At 37.5% G+C, this 22,073-nt stretch overlaps 4 protein-coding genes across 10 annotated transcripts; 2 read left to right on the forward strand and 2 right to left on the reverse strand.

Moving 5' to 3' along the window:
- Positions 1-260: 260 nt before the first annotated feature.
- On the reverse strand, positions 261-1,550 carry LOC109863856. The gene is made up of 2 exons (XM_020444487.1): positions 562-1,550; positions 261-381 (listed from the first exon to the last, which is right to left on the reverse strand). Exons 1-2 carry the CDS (start codon positions 992-994, stop codon positions 278-280), a joined length of 537 nt encoding a protein of 178 aa, XP_020300076.1. The 5' UTR covers positions 995-1,550; the 3' UTR covers positions 261-277.
- On the forward strand, positions 768-8,991 carry LOC109863854 (homeobox protein rough-like). 4 transcript variants are annotated; one of them, XM_020444483.1, is made up of 5 exons: positions 768-851; positions 3,786-4,001; positions 4,215-4,476; positions 6,358-6,592; positions 8,337-8,991. In XM_020444483.1, the coding sequence occupies exons 2-5, from the start codon at positions 3,804-3,806 to the stop codon at positions 8,557-8,559; spliced, it is 918 nt and encodes a 305-aa protein (XP_020300072.1). In that variant the 5' UTR covers positions 768-851; positions 3,786-3,803; the 3' UTR covers positions 8,560-8,991. The 4 variants fall into 4 exon arrangements, with proteins under 4 accessions (XP_020300072.1, XP_020300071.1, XP_020300074.1 ...); XM_020444482.1 differs by having other exon boundaries at positions 792-851; positions 3,088-4,001; XM_020444485.1 differs by having other exon boundaries at positions 792-851; positions 3,088-4,001; positions 6,361-6,592.
- A 325-nt stretch (positions 8,992-9,316) lies between these two features.
- Positions 9,317-16,353, reverse strand: LOC109863853 (heterogeneous nuclear ribonucleoprotein A1, A2/B1 homolog). 4 transcript variants are annotated; one of them, XM_020444480.1, is made up of 7 exons: positions 16,132-16,353; positions 15,329-15,540; positions 14,926-15,238; positions 14,603-14,846; positions 14,308-14,541; positions 14,064-14,227; positions 9,317-9,803 (listed from the first exon to the last, which is right to left on the reverse strand). In XM_020444480.1, the coding sequence occupies exons 1-6, from the start codon at positions 16,150-16,152 to the stop codon at positions 14,097-14,099; spliced, it is 1,155 nt and encodes a 384-aa protein (XP_020300069.1). In that variant the 5' UTR covers positions 16,153-16,353; the 3' UTR covers positions 9,317-9,803; positions 14,064-14,096. The 4 variants fall into 4 exon arrangements, with proteins under 4 accessions (XP_020300069.1, XP_020300070.1, XP_020300067.1 ...); XM_020444481.1 differs by lacking the exon at positions 9,317-9,803 and adding an exon at positions 12,469-12,809 and having other exon boundaries at positions 14,308-14,523; XM_020444478.1 differs by lacking the exon at positions 9,317-9,803 and adding an exon at positions 12,469-12,752.
- A 398-nt stretch (positions 16,354-16,751) lies between these two features.
- Positions 16,752-21,148, forward strand: LOC109863878 (DNA-directed RNA polymerase III subunit RPC5). Its single transcript, XM_020444531.1, has 8 exons — positions 16,752-17,037; positions 17,451-17,701; positions 18,682-18,872; positions 18,989-19,161; positions 19,248-19,452; positions 19,722-19,918; positions 19,978-20,141; positions 20,221-21,148. The coding sequence occupies exons 1-8, from the start codon at positions 16,996-16,998 to the stop codon at positions 20,486-20,488; spliced, it is 1,491 nt and encodes a 496-aa protein (XP_020300120.1). The 5' UTR covers positions 16,752-16,995; the 3' UTR covers positions 20,489-21,148.
- The last annotated feature ends 925 nt before the right edge of the window (positions 21,149-22,073 follow it).

Here is a 22,073-nt window from a genome sequence, read left to right on the forward strand (position 1 = left end):
CGATCGAATTTGTGTTTTCGCAATTAAAATGACAATAAAATATTCTCAAGAACTATATTACATTTCGTTTTTTAAATATAATAATAATTGTATGTACAGAGAGAGATTGATATACCGGTGGCAGTGGTGCGTTTTCCAGGAGGGAACCATATCGCAGAAACGAGCGGTGTTGCAGGACCGAGAATCGTTCCCGATAATCCGTTGAGAATGGCTGCTGTGTGCACCGTTCTGAGTGATAAAAACACTCTCTTTACTTCCAATCAACGATTATCCATTTTCAATTAACGTACATCGTGAAAACGTCTTCCGTGGTGGACACACAACGTATGAGAGTTGCCAGGGTCGACAGAATCGCCGCCATTTGTAAGGACATTACTAGATCTTGAGGGTGTGTGCTCTTTTTTATCACTTATTTACGATATAATATACAAGACGCGCGTGATATTTTGTTTCATGGTGGAAAATATGAAAATTAATAAAAATAAAATATTAAACATTAAATTAATTTTTCTTTCAATACTTTTAATCGCATTAAATGTGCGATTTAGGTGCGTGAATCACCTTTTCTGTAAAGGAGCCAGCAGGAAGGTACGCAGCATGTGAGGTAGCTGATGCAGCCCCAATCGGAAAGAAGGGCCACCAGAGACTCGTTCCAGTTTGGGAAGGCTCGCAGAGCGAGACCCGCGATCGGGGCCCAAGTGTTCCACACGCAGCATTGCGAGCACAACAGCGCGCAGAACAAGCCCAGAGCTACTCGACCTTCTTTTTGGGATGTGAGTCGCGATTCCGTCAACGTGAACGTCTCGTTCTGCTTTTCCGAGACCGAGTCGCAACGAAATTTACAATGACAGGTACAATTTTGACGTATTTGCAAGCTTCCTGTGCTCTGCGCGAGCCTTCGGGAACACGTCCTACTTCTGGATGTTCTTTTGCTAATGCTCAAGAACTTACTAGGTGCGCTACGACATTGATGCAATCGCGTCATGTCGATCATAAAGGTTGTAAAGAAATCAGTTACGTCAAAAGCCTTCTTTCTTTATCGAACACAAACAAGTGATTCGCTTGAAGTTCGCGTTAAAAGACGTTCTCTCTCTTCTCTCTTCGAGTGACAAAAATCTCGCAAATTTAGAAAAAACTCAGTTTTTAAATTATTTATTAAATCAGAATCAATTGTGCAAAATATAGCAATTGTCAGCTGTTTCAACTTTCCGTATCGCCGTTCCTGTCCTATTTGTTGAGCATCGATCCGGCCAAAAAATACCGCGGAAAGCTTCGCTATTTCGCTGCCGCTCAAAATAAAAAAAAGGTATATTAATAGCAATTCAGTTTTTTTCTTTCTGTGAAAAAAAAAATACGTCGATAAGCGACGCGTTGCACCTGCGGTATATCCCGCTCTTCGTCGGCGTCGCGTATTGACCGCGGGGATAACGATAATTGTATTGTTGCGTCGCCCGACGACGACTACACGACGACGAGCGAAATCAGCGTGAGCGTAATAATCGTAATGCCGACAATAGACGGCGCACAAAGGGAATTAGACACCCATATACACGCGGAAGCGCTCGCGTTGCCCGGCGCGATGCCGCCGCGCATGTCTCTCACATCCCCGGCCTGTTGCCGGGTTGGCTCCTCTCTAATTACATCGATTTCCGCCCGTCACCCTATTGGTCCAGCATCCAGCATCCGCCTCCGCCTCGCTCCGCCACCCCGTTAGATAAATCTCACGCGAACGTGAAACAATCAGATCATCCAGGCAACCACAGAGGGTAGGGGGTTAGAGGGACTGGTTTATAATGACAGCGGGTGTCGCGGAGAGTGCTGCCGAAGTTTTTAGCCGCCGCGCGTTTAATAGCGGCCGGGCTTGCTTGTTACGTTATTATTATTATTGTTGTTGCTATATTGTTAACCGGTGCTTAATTTAGTACGAGATTTTTGAGATTCGGAATGATATAAATGTCGAATTTAATGTGCGAATATTAAAATAATGTTATTACGGAACATTTCATATGAAATAATATTAAATTGACAATGGTTGGATTTTATGGGAAATTTTCTATTATAATTTCTAGTCTTTTCGCCCAACAATTCAACCCAATTTCACAAATTGAAACTTATTCAATAAAATTGCAGAAGAAAGCATATTCTGCTATTACACACCTCTCATTCGGTGATAAAAAAAAAAAAAAAATCATTAAAAGAGATAAGTTAAATCTTAAGCGTGTCAAATATGTCAAAAAACTACGAGATGTGAGTCTGGATTTCAAAGATCTACAGATTCTCATGAAGTTGAGTGTTTGGAATTGAATACTCTTGGGTTTCTTGCTGATTAAAAAAAAAAAAAAGAAAATAAAACAAGATCCGTATCAACAATAGACTGTATGGAAAGAAGGAGTATCTCGGTTTCAATCAAAGATATAGAAGTCGGAGGGGAAGCATTTGAATGCTTATAATAAGTAACGATCAGGACGTATCAGGATGCATCGTTTCATCGCGAAAAAATCGAGAACAGAATGAATCCTCGTAATAATAATCTCGCTGTTCACGCTAAACCGCGCGTGATTCTTCGGTTTCCGTGTTCGGTGGAAGCCCCCTTTTCATTTTCTCGAGAGATGACGCGTGATTGGTATCGCAGTTATTGAAATAATAATCCCTAGCCTTTTCCCCTTCGCTGTTTTTCGCGAATAAACTCGATGAGTGTTCGAACAGTAAAATCTGAATGAATTCGAGTAATCGATTTTGAATAATCTTGCAATTTAGAATTCCAAGTCGGTATTTTCTGACGGAATAAATTCCGAATTACAGTTTCTAGAGCAAGCCAAGTTCAATCGCATATTTCTGTAATAATCGTCAATCCGTGGCGTTCGAAGCAAACTGACATCCGAAAAGATTTAAATCGGGGACACTCCGCGAGTTCCTCTCGTGTTTATCCGTTCAAGAAGAAGTGAAACTTTTGGCCGTGCGAATGTGGTCGCACGTGCGGCTTCGCATGGGGGCGGCGCAGCGCTGTATGAGAAAGAGAGGGTGGCCGAGGGTGGAGAGATGTGCGTGGGAGGGGAGTATCTCCCTACTTTGGTCTTTTTACCCTAGCCAGCACGAGGTGCGAGAATGGAGGACAGCCAGGTGATTCAGACGCGCATGCCACCCCGCAGAGACCGACGTTCCCGAGCTCGCGAATCCGTCACACTTCACAATCCGCCTTCAAAGTACCACATAGTGCGTACCCCATCTTGGGAAGTTCCAACGGGAATTACTTATTTATCAGTGTTCCAGTGTGAAGTTGTTAACGAAAGTTTGATTTATAAAATTGCAACACATAAAAGTGAACAATAAAATTTCGTGACACATGACAAGACATGATTGATAAATTCAAAAGTTCATCGGGAAAAAAGTTTTATTGTCGAAGAGGCAAGAATTAACTACTTAAAAAAAAAAAAAAACAACCAAATTTTGAATTTTTTCGAATATTAAGATTTTCAAATTATCCGGCCCGCATTACTCGACTAATTTAAATGTTAGACCAACTCGATGACACTTGCTACATCGAATAATTCGAATATTAGAGTCGAATTGTTTTGAGTACCGAATATCTGGAATTTCTTTGAGTTTCTTTGTTTTTTTTTTTTGCCATTTTCGATGGCATTGGATGTGAAAAATCCCGAATCGTTTCGTTCGATAGGATTATTGTGCGACAATCGTTGAAATCCTTGTTTCTTTTTCGTCTTAAAAAGAAAAATAATCTTACGTACACAGAGAGTCTTTCCAGACCTATGGACTGTCAAATCTAGATTTTGTTGTTCCGTCAAATGTCTGCAAAGAAGACGAGACGACCATCTTCGCCGAGACGTTTCTTTGCGCGACTTTACGGCCATTTAGAGGCGACCAAGAAAACGCAGGATGACGAGGACGAGGATTGCGCTAGAGAGAGTCTGGATTCGTCGCCGGAAATCACAGAAACCCCGCGCGAACTTCCCGATTCGCCCGAATCGCACAAAACTCTGCATGTAAGCATAATTAAACGCGCTCTCTTTATTCCTTTTTTTTTTTTTATATTAAAATTGAGAATGATCTTAATTTTATCTTTTCCCAATATCCCTTTTTACAATCTTAAAACCTGATTTTTTTTAATTACAAAAAGTTCTGACCGCAAATAAAGAGAGACCGATTAATTTCAAAATTTGAATCTCACGAATGCATTTATGTTCTGATCTTCCCAGGCGTCACATTCCAAAGATCTTATTGAGAAGGCATCGGACGACGCCGCGAAACGTAAAACGTTCGACGACAAGGAAGTGGAAAAGAATTCGGTGCTCGCGGGTGTAAGATTGCCTTTCTTGCACGGATTTTTTCCGAGAGCGCCCAGTCACCCTTTGCACCTGACACAGCTCACACATCCGTCTACGTTGCCGGCGCATCTTCATGGTTTGTCGAGCCATCACCCTATGACCGAGCATCACTTCCAAGGATTCTCCGCCTTCCGTAAGTTGTCGCCTGCTCCCTTTCTTGAAATTAAGCACATATCGCCATATTGTGTATAAAACAAAAACAAACATCTGCAAAATACATAAATGCAATTTTTAATTGCATTCTGGATTTTTTAATCGCAATTGAATTTTCGAATGATCTGAAAACAATGTGGTGCTACGCCAAAACGCTCTCTCGTCGTATGAAACTGATTGAATACAAATGGTCTTTGTTTTATAAGTGTGTATTTGAAAAACATTTTTGTCGATAAAACACTGAAGCATTACTCGCCTAAAATTACGTACATATACACGCAAACCGCGCAGCATAGATTTTATGTAATTCTCGTGTGCGATCCCATGGCCGCGACCATGTTTTCGGCCAAGAAACACATTTTGTTACCGTTTGTGTATCCGTCGCTGCAATACGGAGATATGCACACGGAAATGCAAGCGACTGCATCTCCGCGCATTTCCAAAAGCCCGGTACTCGGACCACGCGTCCTTCTCTCGCGCGCGCTCTCTCTCTCCTCTCTCTCTCTCTCTCTCTCTCTTTCTGTAAGCTGAGGATCGTAAGACGTCTTTGCGTTCGAATATTCGTGAATCGCTAAGTAGATTTCATGTGATGTCGCATTATGCGACGCTGAGCGGTGTCGGACGCGACCATCGTCCAGAGCGAGAGAATATATCGCGAGTGAGTTCGCATCGCCGTTAACAATACAACACGCAATAATTATTTGGAAAAAAATGACTAATTTCGAAACAAACTCGCATAACTTTTTGACGATTCTTGTAAACTGGTTTTTCCTCTCATGAAAAAAAATTAAGAATTTTGAAGAAACGACACTCACAAGATTCGATCAAAATTATATACGGCATTGAGATTGCTCTAAATAATTAATTTTTAATTATTACAAGATATATAACAATTAAAGGTACAAGACGCGCGAAAATCTTCCTCAATAAACTGCTTACACAAATGCGTTCGGCAAAAAAACGATAGTTTTTTTGATTTGCTTCGATCGCACGCTACTCTCCGAGCAGTTTTATATCACAGACAGTCCGAAATATTCTGGATACAATTTTTAGCGAAAGGGGACGAATTAGCGAATTTCACTCTTCGTCTGGAAAGTTTGTCGCAACAAAAACATCGCGGGAGAGGACAAACGCGCGGGCGCACACGCTCGCGCGAGTTTATCGCGCTTCGACACCTCGTCGCGATATTGTGATGAGATTACGGGATGCAGTTGGCCGCCCCTCAATACGGGAGATACACGTCGCGGTATTCCCTCAAATCAGCTCTTTCCTTCTCTATAAACGGCCCTTAAGCTCCCCGAGCCACATCGGAAAGCGCGACTCGACTCGCCGGAAAATATACTCGCCGCGTAAGTCGCTCATCGTGAATTGTATACCCCGCGCGTATATATACTATATATTTTGTAGATATTTCAGCCGCGTAGAGCACATATCTTGATTTCCGATTTCGTTGTTTTTTTCTCGTCATCATCCTTTTATCCGAAAGATTTATTTGCACAAAGTTCATTGATCAATTAATAGGAATCCCCCGGTTATATCCGCTTCGCGTCAGATTGAGCGAAGCCTCGGGAAGTCTCGTCTTCCGGTGTCGCTTACTCCCGTCGACGCGTCCTCTAATTATTCTTTCACGTGGCGAAGATGAAATTACAGCATGTCTGGATTTATTTTCACCGACTTTACCCACCAGGTGTGCACTCATACGCCCTAATTTTTTTTTCTTTTTTTTTTTTTTTTATCTGTAACGAGTGCATTAACATTCGTTGTGGCGGTAAAAATATTTTGATGAAAAAATATTTACAATTTGTAAAAAGAATTGAAAATACAAATATCGTGTACAAATATATGTTCATCTTCTTGACAGTAGCGCGCAGAAGAAGAAAAGAGGGCCGGCCACGACGACAGAGAACAACGTTCAGCGGTGAGCAGACTCTGAGGTTGGAGGTCGAGTATCGGCGAGGCGAATACATCTCGAGGGGACGTAGGTTCGAGCTCGCAGCCTCGTTGAGGCTCACCGAGACGCAAATTAAGATCTGGTTTCAAAACAGGCGTGCCAAGGACAAAAGAATCGAGAAGGCGCAACTGGACCAGCAGTACCGGTAGTTAATCGCTCAGAATTTTCTCTCTCTCTCTCTCTCTCGTTTTGTTTCTTACTTGTGAAAAACATATGCCAACTAATGGATATACAATGGATAATGACTCGTTAAGTGACGGGGAGGACCAATCTCTCTTCGTGGCTGTGCATGTTATTTTTCTCAAAGCTATTTGGACACGCGATCCTAATTCCTCCTTAGTGAAGCCGGCACGGGAAAAGCAAGAGTACCGACTATAATAGGCCGTATATGGGAGCATATGGCAGTTCTCGCACGCATCTCCCGTCCCGTTGCATCCCACGCGTGATGTATACGACTGAATCGTTATCTTGTCAGCTCGTGATATATTGCGATTTCGATGCGATGGTTATTAACGAACAGTCATTTGTTTCGTCAGTTGTTCTTGTAATTTTTTTTTCTCGGAACGGGAGTGAAAAGGCTGAATTTTTCTTCTCAGCTGATTTTTTTTTTTTTTTCCAGATTTTATTTCGCGTCACTTTACTTTTCCGAGTTCTCTGTTGCCGTTCTTCGTGAATGAGAAAACGATTTCTTTAACGAGACAAAACTTCCATCTTTCTGTATAAGCGTCGAAAATCGACGTGTCAAACGACGTTTTCGTCCCGAAATCAAGTTTCTCCATCCCATTACAAACAATTACCTCGGGAACGCACCTTTAGCGGAGGGTGCCGACGATTTCGTGTACCCTCTCCGTGTACCGGCGACGCGAGAGAGACGTCGGGACGTCCCCGGCGTCGCACAAAGCCCGAAATTTATACGAGCTCCACCTTCCGCATTGCCTCGATCACAATAGCAGACGTAATCCTACTTAAGGCTATTTAGCGGCGTATCGCATCGAGAATCACCCTCTCAGTCGAACCGCAGTCGAGCGTCGCTCTCGAGGTCCGCTGAATCCCGTCGCTCTTCCCCCTTTTTTTCTTTCTTTCTCTCTCTCTCTCTCTCTTTCTTTACTGTCATATTTGCTCTAAGAGTGGCCTCGATGTTATTCAGTCGATATGCACCTGACGCTCGATAAACCCACGGATAAACGATGGATAAATGCACTCGCCGTGCTAACCGCGAGATTTTCTCATCCACTTGTCGCAACTCCCTACATATCAGCGAGATACACCAGTTTGTGATCTTTGCGATCTCTGTTTTCTCCACCGTACACACATAGTTTATAGGATATCCGAGGAAATTCTGGAACGTAAGGAGATAAAAACTTTATTTTTTGATTAATTTCAAGCTGAATATAAATGTGTTTCGGTCAACTTTCAAGTTTTGTCAAAATACTCAGTAATGAAAAAAAATAAAACTAAAAAATTAGCGAGTCGTTCGTACCATCGAAAATTCTTGCACATCGACACGATTGCGAAGTTCCAAATGTGCTTTATATCTTAACGAGAAACAATCTCGCAATAACAGTATTTATTTAGGGAGAAATGAGCAAACAGAGAAAAAGATAATGCACGCAATCCGCAGTTTAAGTAACGATTCTGTTATTTTCTCTCCTAATGTGTTTCTCTCGGAATAAAAGCCTTTACTTCCAGAGCCAAATACAGATCACGTTGATCACGCTCTTGCTGCCAGTCTTTTCAGAAGCGCTTTTTCGTCAGCATAAGTAACTTCTCTCCCTACTCCTACAAAATATAATTTTAACTGTGTTCAAAAATAACAATTTAAATTTCGTTCGCAAATTTGTTTCAAGTTTAATTATTACGTAATCTCTTGTATTTTTTTTTTTTTTTAGAAACTTTGCCGTGTCGAACGGTTTGGTGAATCTGCCGCTTTACAACGCGGCAGGATTCTGCGGCCTCTGTTTGTACAAGGATAACTACGGGTCGATGACTAACCACACTTGCGTATCCGGCAATTCCATCATTGCCGACCCGTCCTCGAAGGAACAGCCGCGTTACAGCAGCAGCGGAAGCGAGACGTCCGACAATCCATCGAATCTCGTGTCTACGATTTAAATTATATGAATCCTAACGCGATGTCTCTATGTTTATTTAGTGCGTTAACGACACGCAACACCGTTTTTGTTATGATCTTTTACATTAAAATGTTTGACATCCGTAAGGATAAAAAGCGATAGATCTCTTCGAAAAAAAAAAAAAAAAACTTCCATCTCTTGAGAATTAACGAGTTTTCTCGAAACAAATGTGAATTTAAAATAAATTATCTATGATAAAAGTAGTTTAATTTGTACAAACACTTACCTACTTTTGTGATTTCTTGCTTCTTACTAGCAAGCTTGATATAAAATCCAATTGATTGAATCGAATATGATATGAAATGTCAAAACGAGATGCCATCGGAAAACTCAATCCAATTACGATAAATCACAATAGTAATGTAGTTAACACAGTACATGTAGTTGCGTTATTATTTATATGATAATTATAATAAAGGGCAATATATTTAATTGCGTATGGCTCATTTGTAATTAATACTTTGTGTTAAAATAAGAAGAGAATATACAAAACTGCAAAACACAAACTTTATAATTTTTTATATATCCTCTTAATTTATACAATTAGATTTTTTATAATTGTCACATTATATACATATTTATTGTTTTTGACTTAAATACTTTATAGATGACGGATAAAGGTGTAGTTTGCAGTTCTGTATTTTTTTTATTTTTTTTTTATTTTTTATTTTTTTTAATGGGAGGGAGATAAAATGAGAAAAACTTCTTGTAGAAAGAAGACTAGAAAAAAGTTTATTATAAGATCAGTTTACACGCACAGCCAAAGATACACAGCTCGATAGATTTCAAGATCTTGAACAAATTTCTAATTTTTACAGCTTGATCTTTTTCAAAATTGTTTTTGAGTAAACTAACACATTCCTGGTTTTTTAACCAAAGTTTCTTATTTGATTTATTAGGAAATTTGTAGACTACTTTTTCAAAATGTTTTTAACTGCATTTCAAACTTCAAACAATCTAATGTCTCTGTTTTACCTATTTTATATTCTAAAAACTTTCTTCAATTTTTACTTTTTTCGATATCTGAAATATTTCTCTTAGAAAAATATTTGTAATTTTCTTAAAATTTCTAAAATCTATGTATAAATCTTTAAAAAATATTCGACCTCGAAACGAAGTGCGACCCAGGAAATATGCGTTAGCGTATGTGAATAATAACTTATTACTTGAACTTACCTCAGTCGGCGACCTTAGTCGGAAGGATGACGGCAGTGACCTCGCGCTCTTCGAGTACCAGCCCAAACGGTAAACCAGAAATTAATGCAAACGAAAGACAACAATTAATACAGTGAAATTAAAAATCTTATTAACAAACGCCCTGCCTGCTCCGAGCAAGAGAACTTAAATGAACAAAGTATGACAAAGCCTATCATTATCTTTATCATCGTCCTTCTCGCTATCGTGTTTATTAAAAAGCTAGTATATAAGTTATTTACTCGATATATTTAAGATTCTCAATCAAATCGTTGAAGTCTTAGGATTGTCGCCGTGAGGACATTCTTGTACGACTGCGATTGTCAAATTCCTTTTGCAAAATCTCCAAATTTTTACGAAGGACCTTGGGCACCGAAGAATTTGTATAATACATAAAAAGAAAAGCACAAGACTTCTTGTGTGCGCGTAAACACTTGGTGAAGATAATATAATAAAAAGAGAAATATATGTAAAAACAACAACGATGCAACAACGATATACAAACAAAATGTGCTTCCCGTTTAAGTTTAAAGCTCTTCTGCGATAGAAAGATGAATCTAAATAATTTGCGCGCGTATTATAAATAACGAAAAAACTTAATATATAAATTTAACAACTAAGATACTTGTTCTCTACTTGTAGCAAATTCAACTTCTATCGATTCATCAAACTTTCGCAAATCTTTTGTAAACAACTCTGGTATATATGGTACACTAGATGCAACTTAGTCGCCGAGAGACACTGTAAAACAACACTGTAACATCATGCACACACTTTTTGCCATTTAGTATCCTATAGATATATACTTATATGTATTACATATAATATGTCTAAAGCAAATGAGTCGAAATTTTCCTACCTGTGATTGCATAACAGAGGCTAGAGCAAAAAGCCTAGCAAACACTAGTCCTGTCTCCTGAGAATCCTTCTCTGTTTTTCTGTTTCATTTCTTTTTTCTCTTTCTCATTTATTCTTTTTCTCTGCTACCTGCCTGCCTCCTAGCTTCTTCCTGGCTCTTAAGCTGCTAATCTTCATCACTAAGGCCCGAACTGCACTAGTCTAACTAGATGTTATTCTAGCACTTTCAATGTCGCTCTAAAGTCTATCTAAAGATGAAGAGCTGACTAAGGAATGAAAGGATCAATTGGATTTGAGGATCATACCTCGTGAATACGTGTGAACCAAATCTTAAGACATAGTTGACTATAAATTAATTAGTTAATTCTAGATTGTAAACAAGATATCTGGTGTAATAAAATATCTAGTGTCAAACTTTATCTATTTTTACGAAAGAAATTTTATCTATAAGAAATTTAACTTATAATTCTTAAATTTTCTCAAAACAAATTCAATCAAGTTGTATTTAAAATAATACATGTTAACTCAAAAATTTCTAAGACTATTTTGGTTTTTGAGAAATTTAATGATCTCAACGTTCCTTTAATTTACGAAACATTTTGAAACTGTTCCGTACTTACGACGATCTCAAAATCCTTTAAATACGTCGCAAGGAAGTGAAGGATTTTTTTTTTGGAAAAAAATCTCGTGAGTCTCTCAGTCACAAGACTCATCGCTATGAAAAGAACTACAGAAAACTGGGATTGGGATTTCGTTGTGTACAAATAATTTAATACTGCGGGTACACAATTAAACATTGACGTGCCCCGAATTATCGGTGGCACTTTTTTCACGGACTACAAAGTCGAAGATACATCTATTCCTTTTTATCATTTTATCTAACGTACATCTATAAGTTTGTCTTCTTTCCAACGTGTACAAATATCTGCTTTGCTAATGATCACCACGAATATTTTTATCATGCAATTTGAAAAGAAAGTTTTGCGTCGATTAGAAAACTTATACAATACTATAAATACACATGTGTGGCAATAAAATATTTTTTTTTTTTTTAATTGAAAGCATATAGAAAGCAAATTCTATTCGAAGATGCACGAAAAAAATATTCTGGCAGATAATCTTAGATGTTTTATTTGGTGTTTTTTGTCCTCTCGCAATTGTTTTTTTAAATTGATCTTACAGCCTACCAACCCCACGTCATAAAATTAAGATATAATGAAAAAATGAATTTATGTTTATTTCGCTGACTAACTCTTAACCAAGATAATTGTCCCAGCAGTGAAGTCATGTGTCCTAATAATAAATCAATTTTGTTTTAAATATAATCTTAAAAAAAAATTTTTTATTTTCTATGTAATTATTTTTATAAATTTTTATTTTCTATATAATAATTATAATTATCAAAATTAAGCAATATTTTACATACGTATATGTATACATGTGCATATATATATATATACATATACATATATAATTTTTGTAAGTTTTACTTCCTGTAATATTTTATAAATTTATTTGTAATATTTTATAAATTTTCTGTATTATAAAATATTATTTAAATTTAAAATAAAAGTGACTTATCACTGAGACGTGACTTGTTATTGAACACTTATTTTATAAAGCAGTTACTCTTAGTTCCTATTACAAACTACTCCTATTTAATTCCTAAAAATCTCTGATGAGTAAAATTATTTTCTGCTGTCGTTTATACACACGCAAAAACACACACACAAATACTCTCTCTTGTAAGTGTACGCATTCCTGCCAGAATATAATTTTGTCCTTACAAACAAACTTTTTTTTTTTCCTATCTGGTCAAATTATACGCAACTCCTAATGAAACATGTGCAAATATATTTGAGGAATAAACGAAAGTTGTTACAATGATTGAAGAAGTGGAGAAGGTAGACGTTGAATAAAAATTAAAAAAGGGTTAACAAAAAATGTAAGATTCTCTCTCTTTTTCTCTCTCTCTTGCTCTCCCTCTCACTGTGAGCTAAAAGATGACTTTTTTCTGTTTCTCTGTCCTGTTTCCTGATTGTCCTGCCTGACTGATTCTGAGTTTCTGCCTGTTCGTTGTCTTGTCTCCCTAGTCTGATAGCCTGCCTGCCTGCTCCAATACTAAATAGTACAGAAGTACTATGGCGATTAGAAGACAAGTAGGAGTAGTAGCTTCACCTGAGGTTCAAAAGTCAAGAAATCTGTTAGTCAGGTTTTCTGATCTGTGTTAAAAGACCAGTCGGGTCGCGACCAAGGAATTCCCGAATCTTTGGATCTTTTGAAGGCTTTGGATTTGTAAATTTATTGACATTTCCTGAGTTCCTACGTATTCTAAACACTCTTTGTCATTTCATATCATATCAATTAAATAATTCATAACGTAAAAAATTCTTTTCTTTCTGTTCAAAGAGTTCCTAATTAATCCTTGAAATTTTTAAATCTTACATGGAACTGATATTTTGCCTAATAAAGAGCTGAGAGTTTCCAGGCTCAATTAATCTATTGCTAACATTTAAAATGTTCTGCTGAAGGTTAAAATATCACACGTGATCTAATCCGATGTATGTATATATATAAAAGTATATAGAAGAACCAATTTCCTTATCCCTTTCTAATCTTTATAACCTTTACTCAAATCCTCGGTGCCTCATATCCTGAGATTCTTGTATCCTTGACCCTGTAGACCCTTAGAGGTCCTAATATACAAATATTATCATTGCGAACACTTGTACTAAGTAAAACTTTTTTGAAAAAAAGTCCTCCTTACCACAGAATCTATCATCATCTTGTTTATATACGTATATATAGAATAAGATTAAAAAAAAAAAAAAAAAATACTATATATACACTTCACATTATTTTATACAAAATATAAACTATGAGAAATAGAAATAGGCAACTATCTATTGATGCTATTTATACCTAAACTACAGTTTCTTATTTATTCTACGTGTCTGACTTTGCTCGGAAATATGTTGATTGAAGAAAAAGAAGAAAAACGCCATTTACTCGATATCTGCTAAATTATTTGTGGGCTAACTCTAACTATGTTAAAATAATTATATAACAAGTACGAAAATTCAACAATCGCTAGATGTGTAACTTGTAATTGCATGTTTTACAGCTTGTTGCAAACAAGCCATAAAGCATCACAATAAGAAGACAATTGTTATGTTCTTTAAAATTTGAGTGTTGAATTATGTTCACAAGTTATATCAATGTACCATGATGATGAAAATTTTCAAATTCTTTAAAAACTAAATCATCTGCGGTCGAATAAACTCGCGAGATAAGATTCCACAAGAAACTATATTCAAATTTTTTTTTAATTTTACGGTATATGAGTTTATGCGTATATAATATTATATTTAAACGTATACGAAACAGAGAATGAATAAATAATAATGAAATTATTATATAATTTGTGCTTACCAGTGAGAGCGAAATTAACTGTGTTTGCACAGCCTAATATCTTCTACCGCTGCCTCCGCCACCACCGCCGCCACCCATGTTTCCACCTCCTAGAGAATTGCCGCCGTAACCGCCTTGGTTTCCGTATCCGCCGCCGCCACCTGAATTGCCACCACCCATGGGACCTGTGACATTTTAACAGACAAAAAAAACGGTCAGTAAAAATGACCTGTGTTTAAACAGCGTGATTAAAAAAAAGAGCGACCTTGTCCACCGAATGGAGGTAGCCATCTCGAGTCTCCGGACTGTCGGCCACTAGGACCTGAATTAATACCGTAGGGTGCTGGTCTGCCACCAGAGTTAAAGTTGTTGCGCACTGGACCACCTCCGTAACCTTGCTGATAACCACCACCGAAGTTGTCGTTGCTCCAGTTACCGCCGCTGTTGTAACCACCCTGTCCACCTTGATTCCAACCTCCTCCTTTGTGAGAAGAAGGTCCTTTTTTTTCAACTATTGTAAACCCTATTGCAAACTCTTATACATATATGCGAGTCTTTACCTTGATTCTGGTTCTCCCACGGTCCGTTACCTCCCCAACCTCCTTGATTACCCCCGCCATAGCCACCTTGATTGCCGCTATTATTCCAATCACCGCCGCCGCCGCCACTACCACGTCCACCCCAGTTACCGCCGCCTTGATTGCCGCCGCGTGGTCCCCTGCCTACTCCTTGTCCACCGCGGTTGCCGCCGCCGCCGCCACCGCCACCTCCGGATGCTGACGCCATCTCTGCTCGACTCAAAGCCTGTAATCATATAAGTTATTCCATCGATAAAGATATGTTTTTCCGACAGCAACACATTTTTAAGAAATTGTTCACTTACTTTCTTCACATCAACATGCTTGCCGCGAATCTGGTGATTACGCTGGAGACAGATTTTATCAACAGGATCGTAGTCATCGAATTCGACAAACCCAAACCCACGCTTCTTCCCGGTCTCTTTGTCGGTTACTATGCTAATTGAATTAATGCTGCCATAACTCTGAAAATATTGTCTAAGATCTTCTTCCTCATGATCGTCCTTCAAGCCACCTACGAAAAGTTTTTTCACTGTGGCGCCAGCTTCTGGACGACCGATTTCTTGTCTGGGTACAGCTCTCTTTGGTTCAACTACTCTGCCATCTACTCTGTGAGGTCTGTAAGAAAAAAATATTCGAAAATGAGTTCACAATGTGTATTAAAAATTTTGTCATCACTTCTCATAAAAAAAAAAAAAATGTGTTTACCTTGCATTCTGAGCGTCATCTACCATGTGAGCTCGTGAATATGTGATAAAGCCAAATCCTCGAGATCGCTTTGTCTTGGGATCTTTCATAACAACAACGTCTACAATTTCTCCCCATTGTTCGAAATGCTTTTTAAGAGAATCATCTGTGGTCCTATAATCCAAGCCGCCTATGAACAGCTTTCTAACATGTTCAGGTTCATTTTTGCCATCCTGAAATATGTATTTATATTAAATTATGTATTACCAAACAAGAGTTTTCTCTTAAATTATATACCAAAACTAATCTTAAACTAGAAAAAAAAAAAACTGTATTTGATAATATATATTATATTTTGTGGATGATTTTCGGAGTGTCCAACAATACTAGATGTAAATGTTCAGAAAACAAAAGTTTCTTCAAAATGGCGTCTGTTGTGTAGAAACTTATCACTCATAACCTGAACACAGACAATTGACATCCACCAAAGCAATAAACTTGCTTAATTATCGGCGTTAATGTTATGTTGATTTACCATATTTAATTATTGTACAATCCCGTCGTCGTACGGCAATTAAATTTTAATTATCGAATTACTTATATCGGAAGAAACACCGCGATCACCACCACCGCGTGTTGACGCTACTTCAGTTATCAAACAATTGCTGCTACACGCGGAAACACGTTTTGTTTTCGAATGTCGATATCGCGCACGATTCGAAAATTAACTACTTATGCAAGTGGCGTAGATAAGAGAAGAGGGAGGCGGTCTCGTAACTATATATTATTTAATAACATCAATTCGACGCAACGCGATTACTCACATCGTGCTCCATTTTCACCATTTTGAAAGACCTGGAGAGAGTCGCAGATCCTAATGATAAAACGGGAACAAAATTTTGGAGAGGAGGGACGCTCTGAGAAAATGCTAAAAAAAACTTTTGCTATGAGAACGTTGCTTTTGACGAACCACAATGCGAAGGACTGACAATCGATTCCCAGCCAATTCCCCGATTCCCTGTAAACACTTTTGTGAACCCCGTCAAGTCCGAACCGCGCACTACGCTGATCAAAAAGTCAAATTTCAACCACCACTCGAGTCGGTGATCCGAACGAAAGTTCCTAGAATCGTGTGAAAAAAAAAATCGCGGGAATTGACCAATTGTCGATCAGTTAACCGATTGGAACCAACGCGAACGGTCAATTCCCTGAGTGAAACCGAATCTTAGCCAATCGACGGAGTCAAACGGCTCACGAGACGCAAATATCAGCGTTGAAACTTAGGGCCGAATATTCACAGTCGAATTTTATATTTAATGATCGTCTTAAGTTTATCTTCTCAGATGCTCCGCAGCCAATAAAACTACACCTGAAGATAAACTTGAGACGATCTTAAATATAAAGATCCTATTATGAATACCGGCCTTAAAGTAGGATCTTGAATGTTCGGCGATTTGCTCGTCACTGCTGCGTATATCGCTTCACATACTCTTCGGCTATTGTTCGATATTGTACTTCGATTCTGTCAAGAGATCGCTCCAAGAATCAACTCTCAACCCATCCCCAAACAGATGTCCTTCGATATGGTTGTTCGAAAAATGTTACTATGCTGCACGCACTCGTAGCAGATTAAAGACGTCTATAGATAAAATTATTAAAAATTTTTGGGACAGAGAAAATTCGCCAAGATGAATAACACAAAAGAGGAGGACGATCCCGTTGTTAAACAGGTTTGTGTTGAGTCTCTCGACAACTTGCCAATATTACGATTCTATTTGATTCCGACATAACCTCGTTACTTATTTGAAATTAGGTTAGAATCCGGTGTCTTCTCTAGACACGTGGTTGGGATAACTGACGCCTTGTGTTCATGAAATTCCTTTTTTTCGTGAAACAAGTTAAACGTTTTTTTCAGATATATTACGTATTCGAATAAATTTCACAATTGCGTAATGCTATTTGTTAAATTTTATACTTATTATTTATTTATTATTGGTTTTACTGTTTATTTACAATTATTGTATGTTTGTTTGTTTACTTGTTTTATTTACTTGCGTTTGAGTGGAATTAGAATAAGTGACAATAAAAACAATAAGATTGGCAAGATTGATTCGACAATTACTTTTTTTGTTTTTTTTTTCAGATACCAGTGTTTCTATCCAAGATGTTAGCAGATAAATTATTTATTCTTCAATACCCTGCATATTCCAAAGTCGGCTGTGAGAATACCACTTTTTTGAAAACTTCTATCAAACCAGAAAGTCAAATGATTCAAATGGAACTTGGGATTGACACAGCAAACCAAAACTATGACAAATATATAGGAAAAGACTTTGCTCACTATGCTGACAAATCCAAAGGAAACGATGATAATAATGAAAAACTATTTGATAGGTAAACAGACATACATGTGTCAACATATAGACATTAATGTCTTTGCAAATAAAGTTGTACTTTTTATTATTGAGTAGCACAACACAGGTGCGCGCTACGCGCACGCTATTATTGCTTTTATTTTAACGTGTAGTGTGAGTGAACTTAACCTGTCACCACAATGACAACTAATATATACGTCCTACAAACAATATAATACACATGATGTACATACGAGAGATGTCAGAAATAACGCATGAAAATCAAACTCAAAAAATAAAAGAAAAAAGGGAGAATGGAAAAACAACACGTGACTAAAGTCACGTGTCAGGGACAAGAGTAAAACAGAGAATATTATATATATTATATATAATATTCTATATCTATATATATAATACACACACACATATCTATATATATACCATAATCACGCGGCCAGGTCAGTGACCCCGCCAAGGCCGCGCGGCCGGGTCAGTGACCTTTACGGTAGTATGTACATAATATATATAATATACAATATAAAGTATAATATTATACTTTATATATTGTATACTATATATAATAAATTATATGTATAATATATATTATTTAATGTTATATATAATATAAATTACAATCACGTTACTTTAAATAGTCACGTGTTGTTTTTCTACTCTTTTCTGTCAAGTGACTTTACTTTAGTCACGTTTTTAATTTTCTCCGCGTATACGACTGTCAAAATCGCTTTTCTGTCATTATTTACTCTCTCGATCTTTACCGATTCGATTCGACTCGACTCGACTCGATCAACCAACTAATCGGCAACGTGGAAAAGAGACAACAATAGATGCGATACATTCGATATCAAAACGCGCACTTCGCGGTACACATGGATTTTTTATATAGGAGGAGGATAGGAGGAGGATGCTTTTATTATTTAATTTCATGTAAAGGCATAAATATGTCCTGTCTGTATATAATGAGAAAAAATCAGTAAAATCCGCTGCTTTTTGTTTATTTAGTGGTACGATGGACAAAATTAAGCTGACTTCGTATCCGGCAGTACAAGATTGCTCACATTTTGCAGTAGGAATATTTCAGGATGGAGAATTGCACATCACGCCGCTAAAAGGAATGCTGAATATGAAATTGGAGTGTGATTATTTGGATGAGAAAGACAAACGTGCCAAGGACACAACAAAGAATACGGAAGGTAATGAAGATTTGATCTTTCTGTGAATAAAGGAAAATTTTTTCATTTACACTGCGCTATTTATTAATAAGTAAAATTTAAAAAAAAGACTCAAATTTTTTTGTTAACAAACGCAGATGATGACGAGGATGAAGAGAGTGTCTCGCCGGTGAAGATAAAATTCTCCAGGCACTTACCAGAGAGTTTGAAGAAGTCGCAGGAACAATCTTTTCATCACAATTCTGAAAAAAGTCAGAAAGAGCGCTGGATACACACAAAGTATATACCAGCTGACGACGATCTGGCCCATGTATGAACCTGATGAATTCTTAAAAAGAAAATAATATAATTGATAGTCGTGCGGCGTGTAACGTTGCTTTATGTTTGATTTTACAGTTAACACGAATGGAGTTGTTCTGCCAGTCAGCCGAGGAGCCGGTGAGCGCTCTGAACTTGAGGGAAAAGAATTATTTTGATTTGATGACGCCTCCTTCCTTTATGAAAAATTCTGATTCGCGACCCATTCCAGAGAACGATATAGATTTTCATTCCTTCGCGACTTTGCCTTTGCTGGACCAAATCAGAATAATAATGAAACACGGTGAGTCGAATATTATAAAGATTTTGAAAAAAGAATTTGATAAGAAGGAACATAAATTGCTTATTATTACTTATATCTTCATTTACACCTATGTATTTGTATTTGAACTTATGTATTTTTATAATTTATGTATTTATATATTTATATATTTTATTTTTTAATATGTTTTTATTCTTCAGCATATTTGGTAATTTTCGATAAAAAAAAAGTTAAGTTCTCTACACGTATAAGGTAAGTAATTAATTGAAAAGTAATTTCTTTGCTTGCAGTGAAGGTTGTAGTTTTCAGCAAGCTGCGCGCCATTTTATCGCCGGAACACGACATTGCGACGGTGCTAAAGTATTTGCAGCAAGTAGCTGTGCTCGTGCAAGGCAACTGGGTCGTGAACAGCGAACTGCTTTATCCCAAAGATCACTCCTCGCAAGGGAGTATTTCCGACCTCATGTGCAAGGCTCGCGATTACATTGTGAGTATTCAATTTTTTTTTTCGAAAGCTGACAATTCTTTCATGCAATTTTGTTTCAGTTATTGTCGTTCACGGAACAACAATTCCTTCACCGTCATACAATTTCCTCCGTTATAAAATTGTTGCCAGAGGAGATAAACGAGATTTTCATGGATCTCGGAACGTTTAATCAGGAAAAGGGCTGGCAACTGAAAGAGCCGCCCAATTGGAACTTCTGCGACAGGTATAACCGTCAGATGATTTCAACGATTCTTTGAAAAACTCTCTTAACCCACGATTTGACGCTTGTTTCTCTCGCTCAGGTATCCCGAGATTGCTCAGCGACAGGAATTGTTCTGGGATGCGAAGAGGAAGTACTTGCGCGAGATGATGGAGGCGCAGAACCAGCCGCCGCAGCGTCAACGCCGAAAGTCGAATCGGGAATCGGTGGGCTCGGAGAACGAGGAGAGAAACGTCGGCCGCGGTCGAAAATCGCTCAGAGATTCGTCTCTGTCGGATGACGGCGCGACCGAACCGGTTAAACACAAAAAAAGCAGTCGTTCCAGAAAAGTATCCGAGACCGCCACGTGACCAAAACTCAACACGTTGAAATAGTTGATTTTTTAAAAGAGCTTTCCTCGTTCACCGCTAGTCGTCACAACACCGACGAGTCGCAGGATTTCTCCGCGATATCTACTACCGTAGACCACGCCCAACAATTGATCGAAAGGTGTGTACTCGAAGCTTAATATCCGTGTTTCATCAGTAATGATGATGTGTATTGGTTTGCTGCGTATATAAATACATATAATGTTATATATCTAAGAATAAGAGAGAGAGAGAAAGAAAGACATCCACGTTTGATTTTTAATGGTTTTTATTTATTCTAAGTTAAAAAATGATTAAAGTTGTGTTTTTTGTCTGATTTAAGAGTCGATTGTGTATTTGTACTCTTTGTATGTAACATTATATGTGTATATATATATATTAACGCATACGTCGTGATATATTTCTCACTCGATGAGAAATACGTCACTACTTTGCTCACATCGTTCGCAGCACGGTTGACGCTTCTCAAACGACTGATAATTTTTTACGTACCACTAATTGTTAATAATATTCTAATGATTTAAATAGAACTGTACGAACAATTGTACAAACATAGTTTAATGAATTTTGATCGTAACTCTGTGTTTCCTTGTTTTCTTGTATGTAAATGATTGATTATTATCATATAATAAACAAAATCTACAAACTACGTGTTTTTTTTTTGTTTTTTTTTATTGATCCCCGTTTTATATCTCCGTTATTTCGCGCTTCCTCTTTCCCTCCCACCCGTGAGAACAAGCAGTTGACGTCTAAAATATATAATTCGTCAGAAATCAATATGCATCGTCGCGCTATTTTCTTTCCCCAAATTATTTGCGAAGTAGTCTTCACACTCGGTCGAGCGAAGTGAAGCGAAACCCTTGCCGCAAGCGAAAGTGCTCGATTTCACGTCTGATCGATATTTTTAATGGACGGTAATTAATGACGAGATTTTAGATAGAAAAATTTTTGTCCGCAACGAAAACCGAATTGACATCTTGCGCTGTTATTCTCTTTTATTGATATTCTCTTTAGAAATGTTATTTGTTACATATAGAAGTGATTTGTTTTTGTTTTAATTGGTTTTTTTAAACACAAAACTTTTTACGCATCAAAGATATTTTTTTCTGTAAAAAAAATTCTATTGAATTATTGACTCATGAATTCCAATGTTTTTGTGCGAATAACGAAATAAAAATGTTTTAGAGTTACCTATACGTTTATCTTATCATACAGGTTTTCCGACACTCGGCTTGTTTCGATACTATTTCTTCATGTCAATGACATGCCTCATTTACGCAACCTGTGTGCATGCAAATGAGTTTAATCGGTTCAATGAAAAAATTTGCGCTCGTGCCACGCTAGAGTTCCGCATTTTCTATTCTATAAATCGAGATCAAATTCTATTGCATAAACAGCCGTTGTAACATTACTGGCTGCCGATCGTTACGTAGTTATTATATTTTGGATCTTTTACTTCGATAATACGGAATATAACGTAACTGTGTTGCATTTTCTGTTTCGTGTTTTCTTTTCTGTGTTGTGTTATCATTTTTATTGATTTATTTATTTTTCTGTCTTTCTTTCA

The sequence above is a fragment of the Pseudomyrmex gracilis genome, unplaced genomic scaffold (assembly GCF_002006095.1).
Source record: "Pseudomyrmex gracilis isolate BER0280 unplaced genomic scaffold, ASM200609v1 scaffold_14, whole genome shotgun sequence".
Classification (NCBI taxonomy): Eukaryota; Metazoa; Arthropoda; class Insecta; order Hymenoptera; family Formicidae; genus Pseudomyrmex; species Pseudomyrmex gracilis.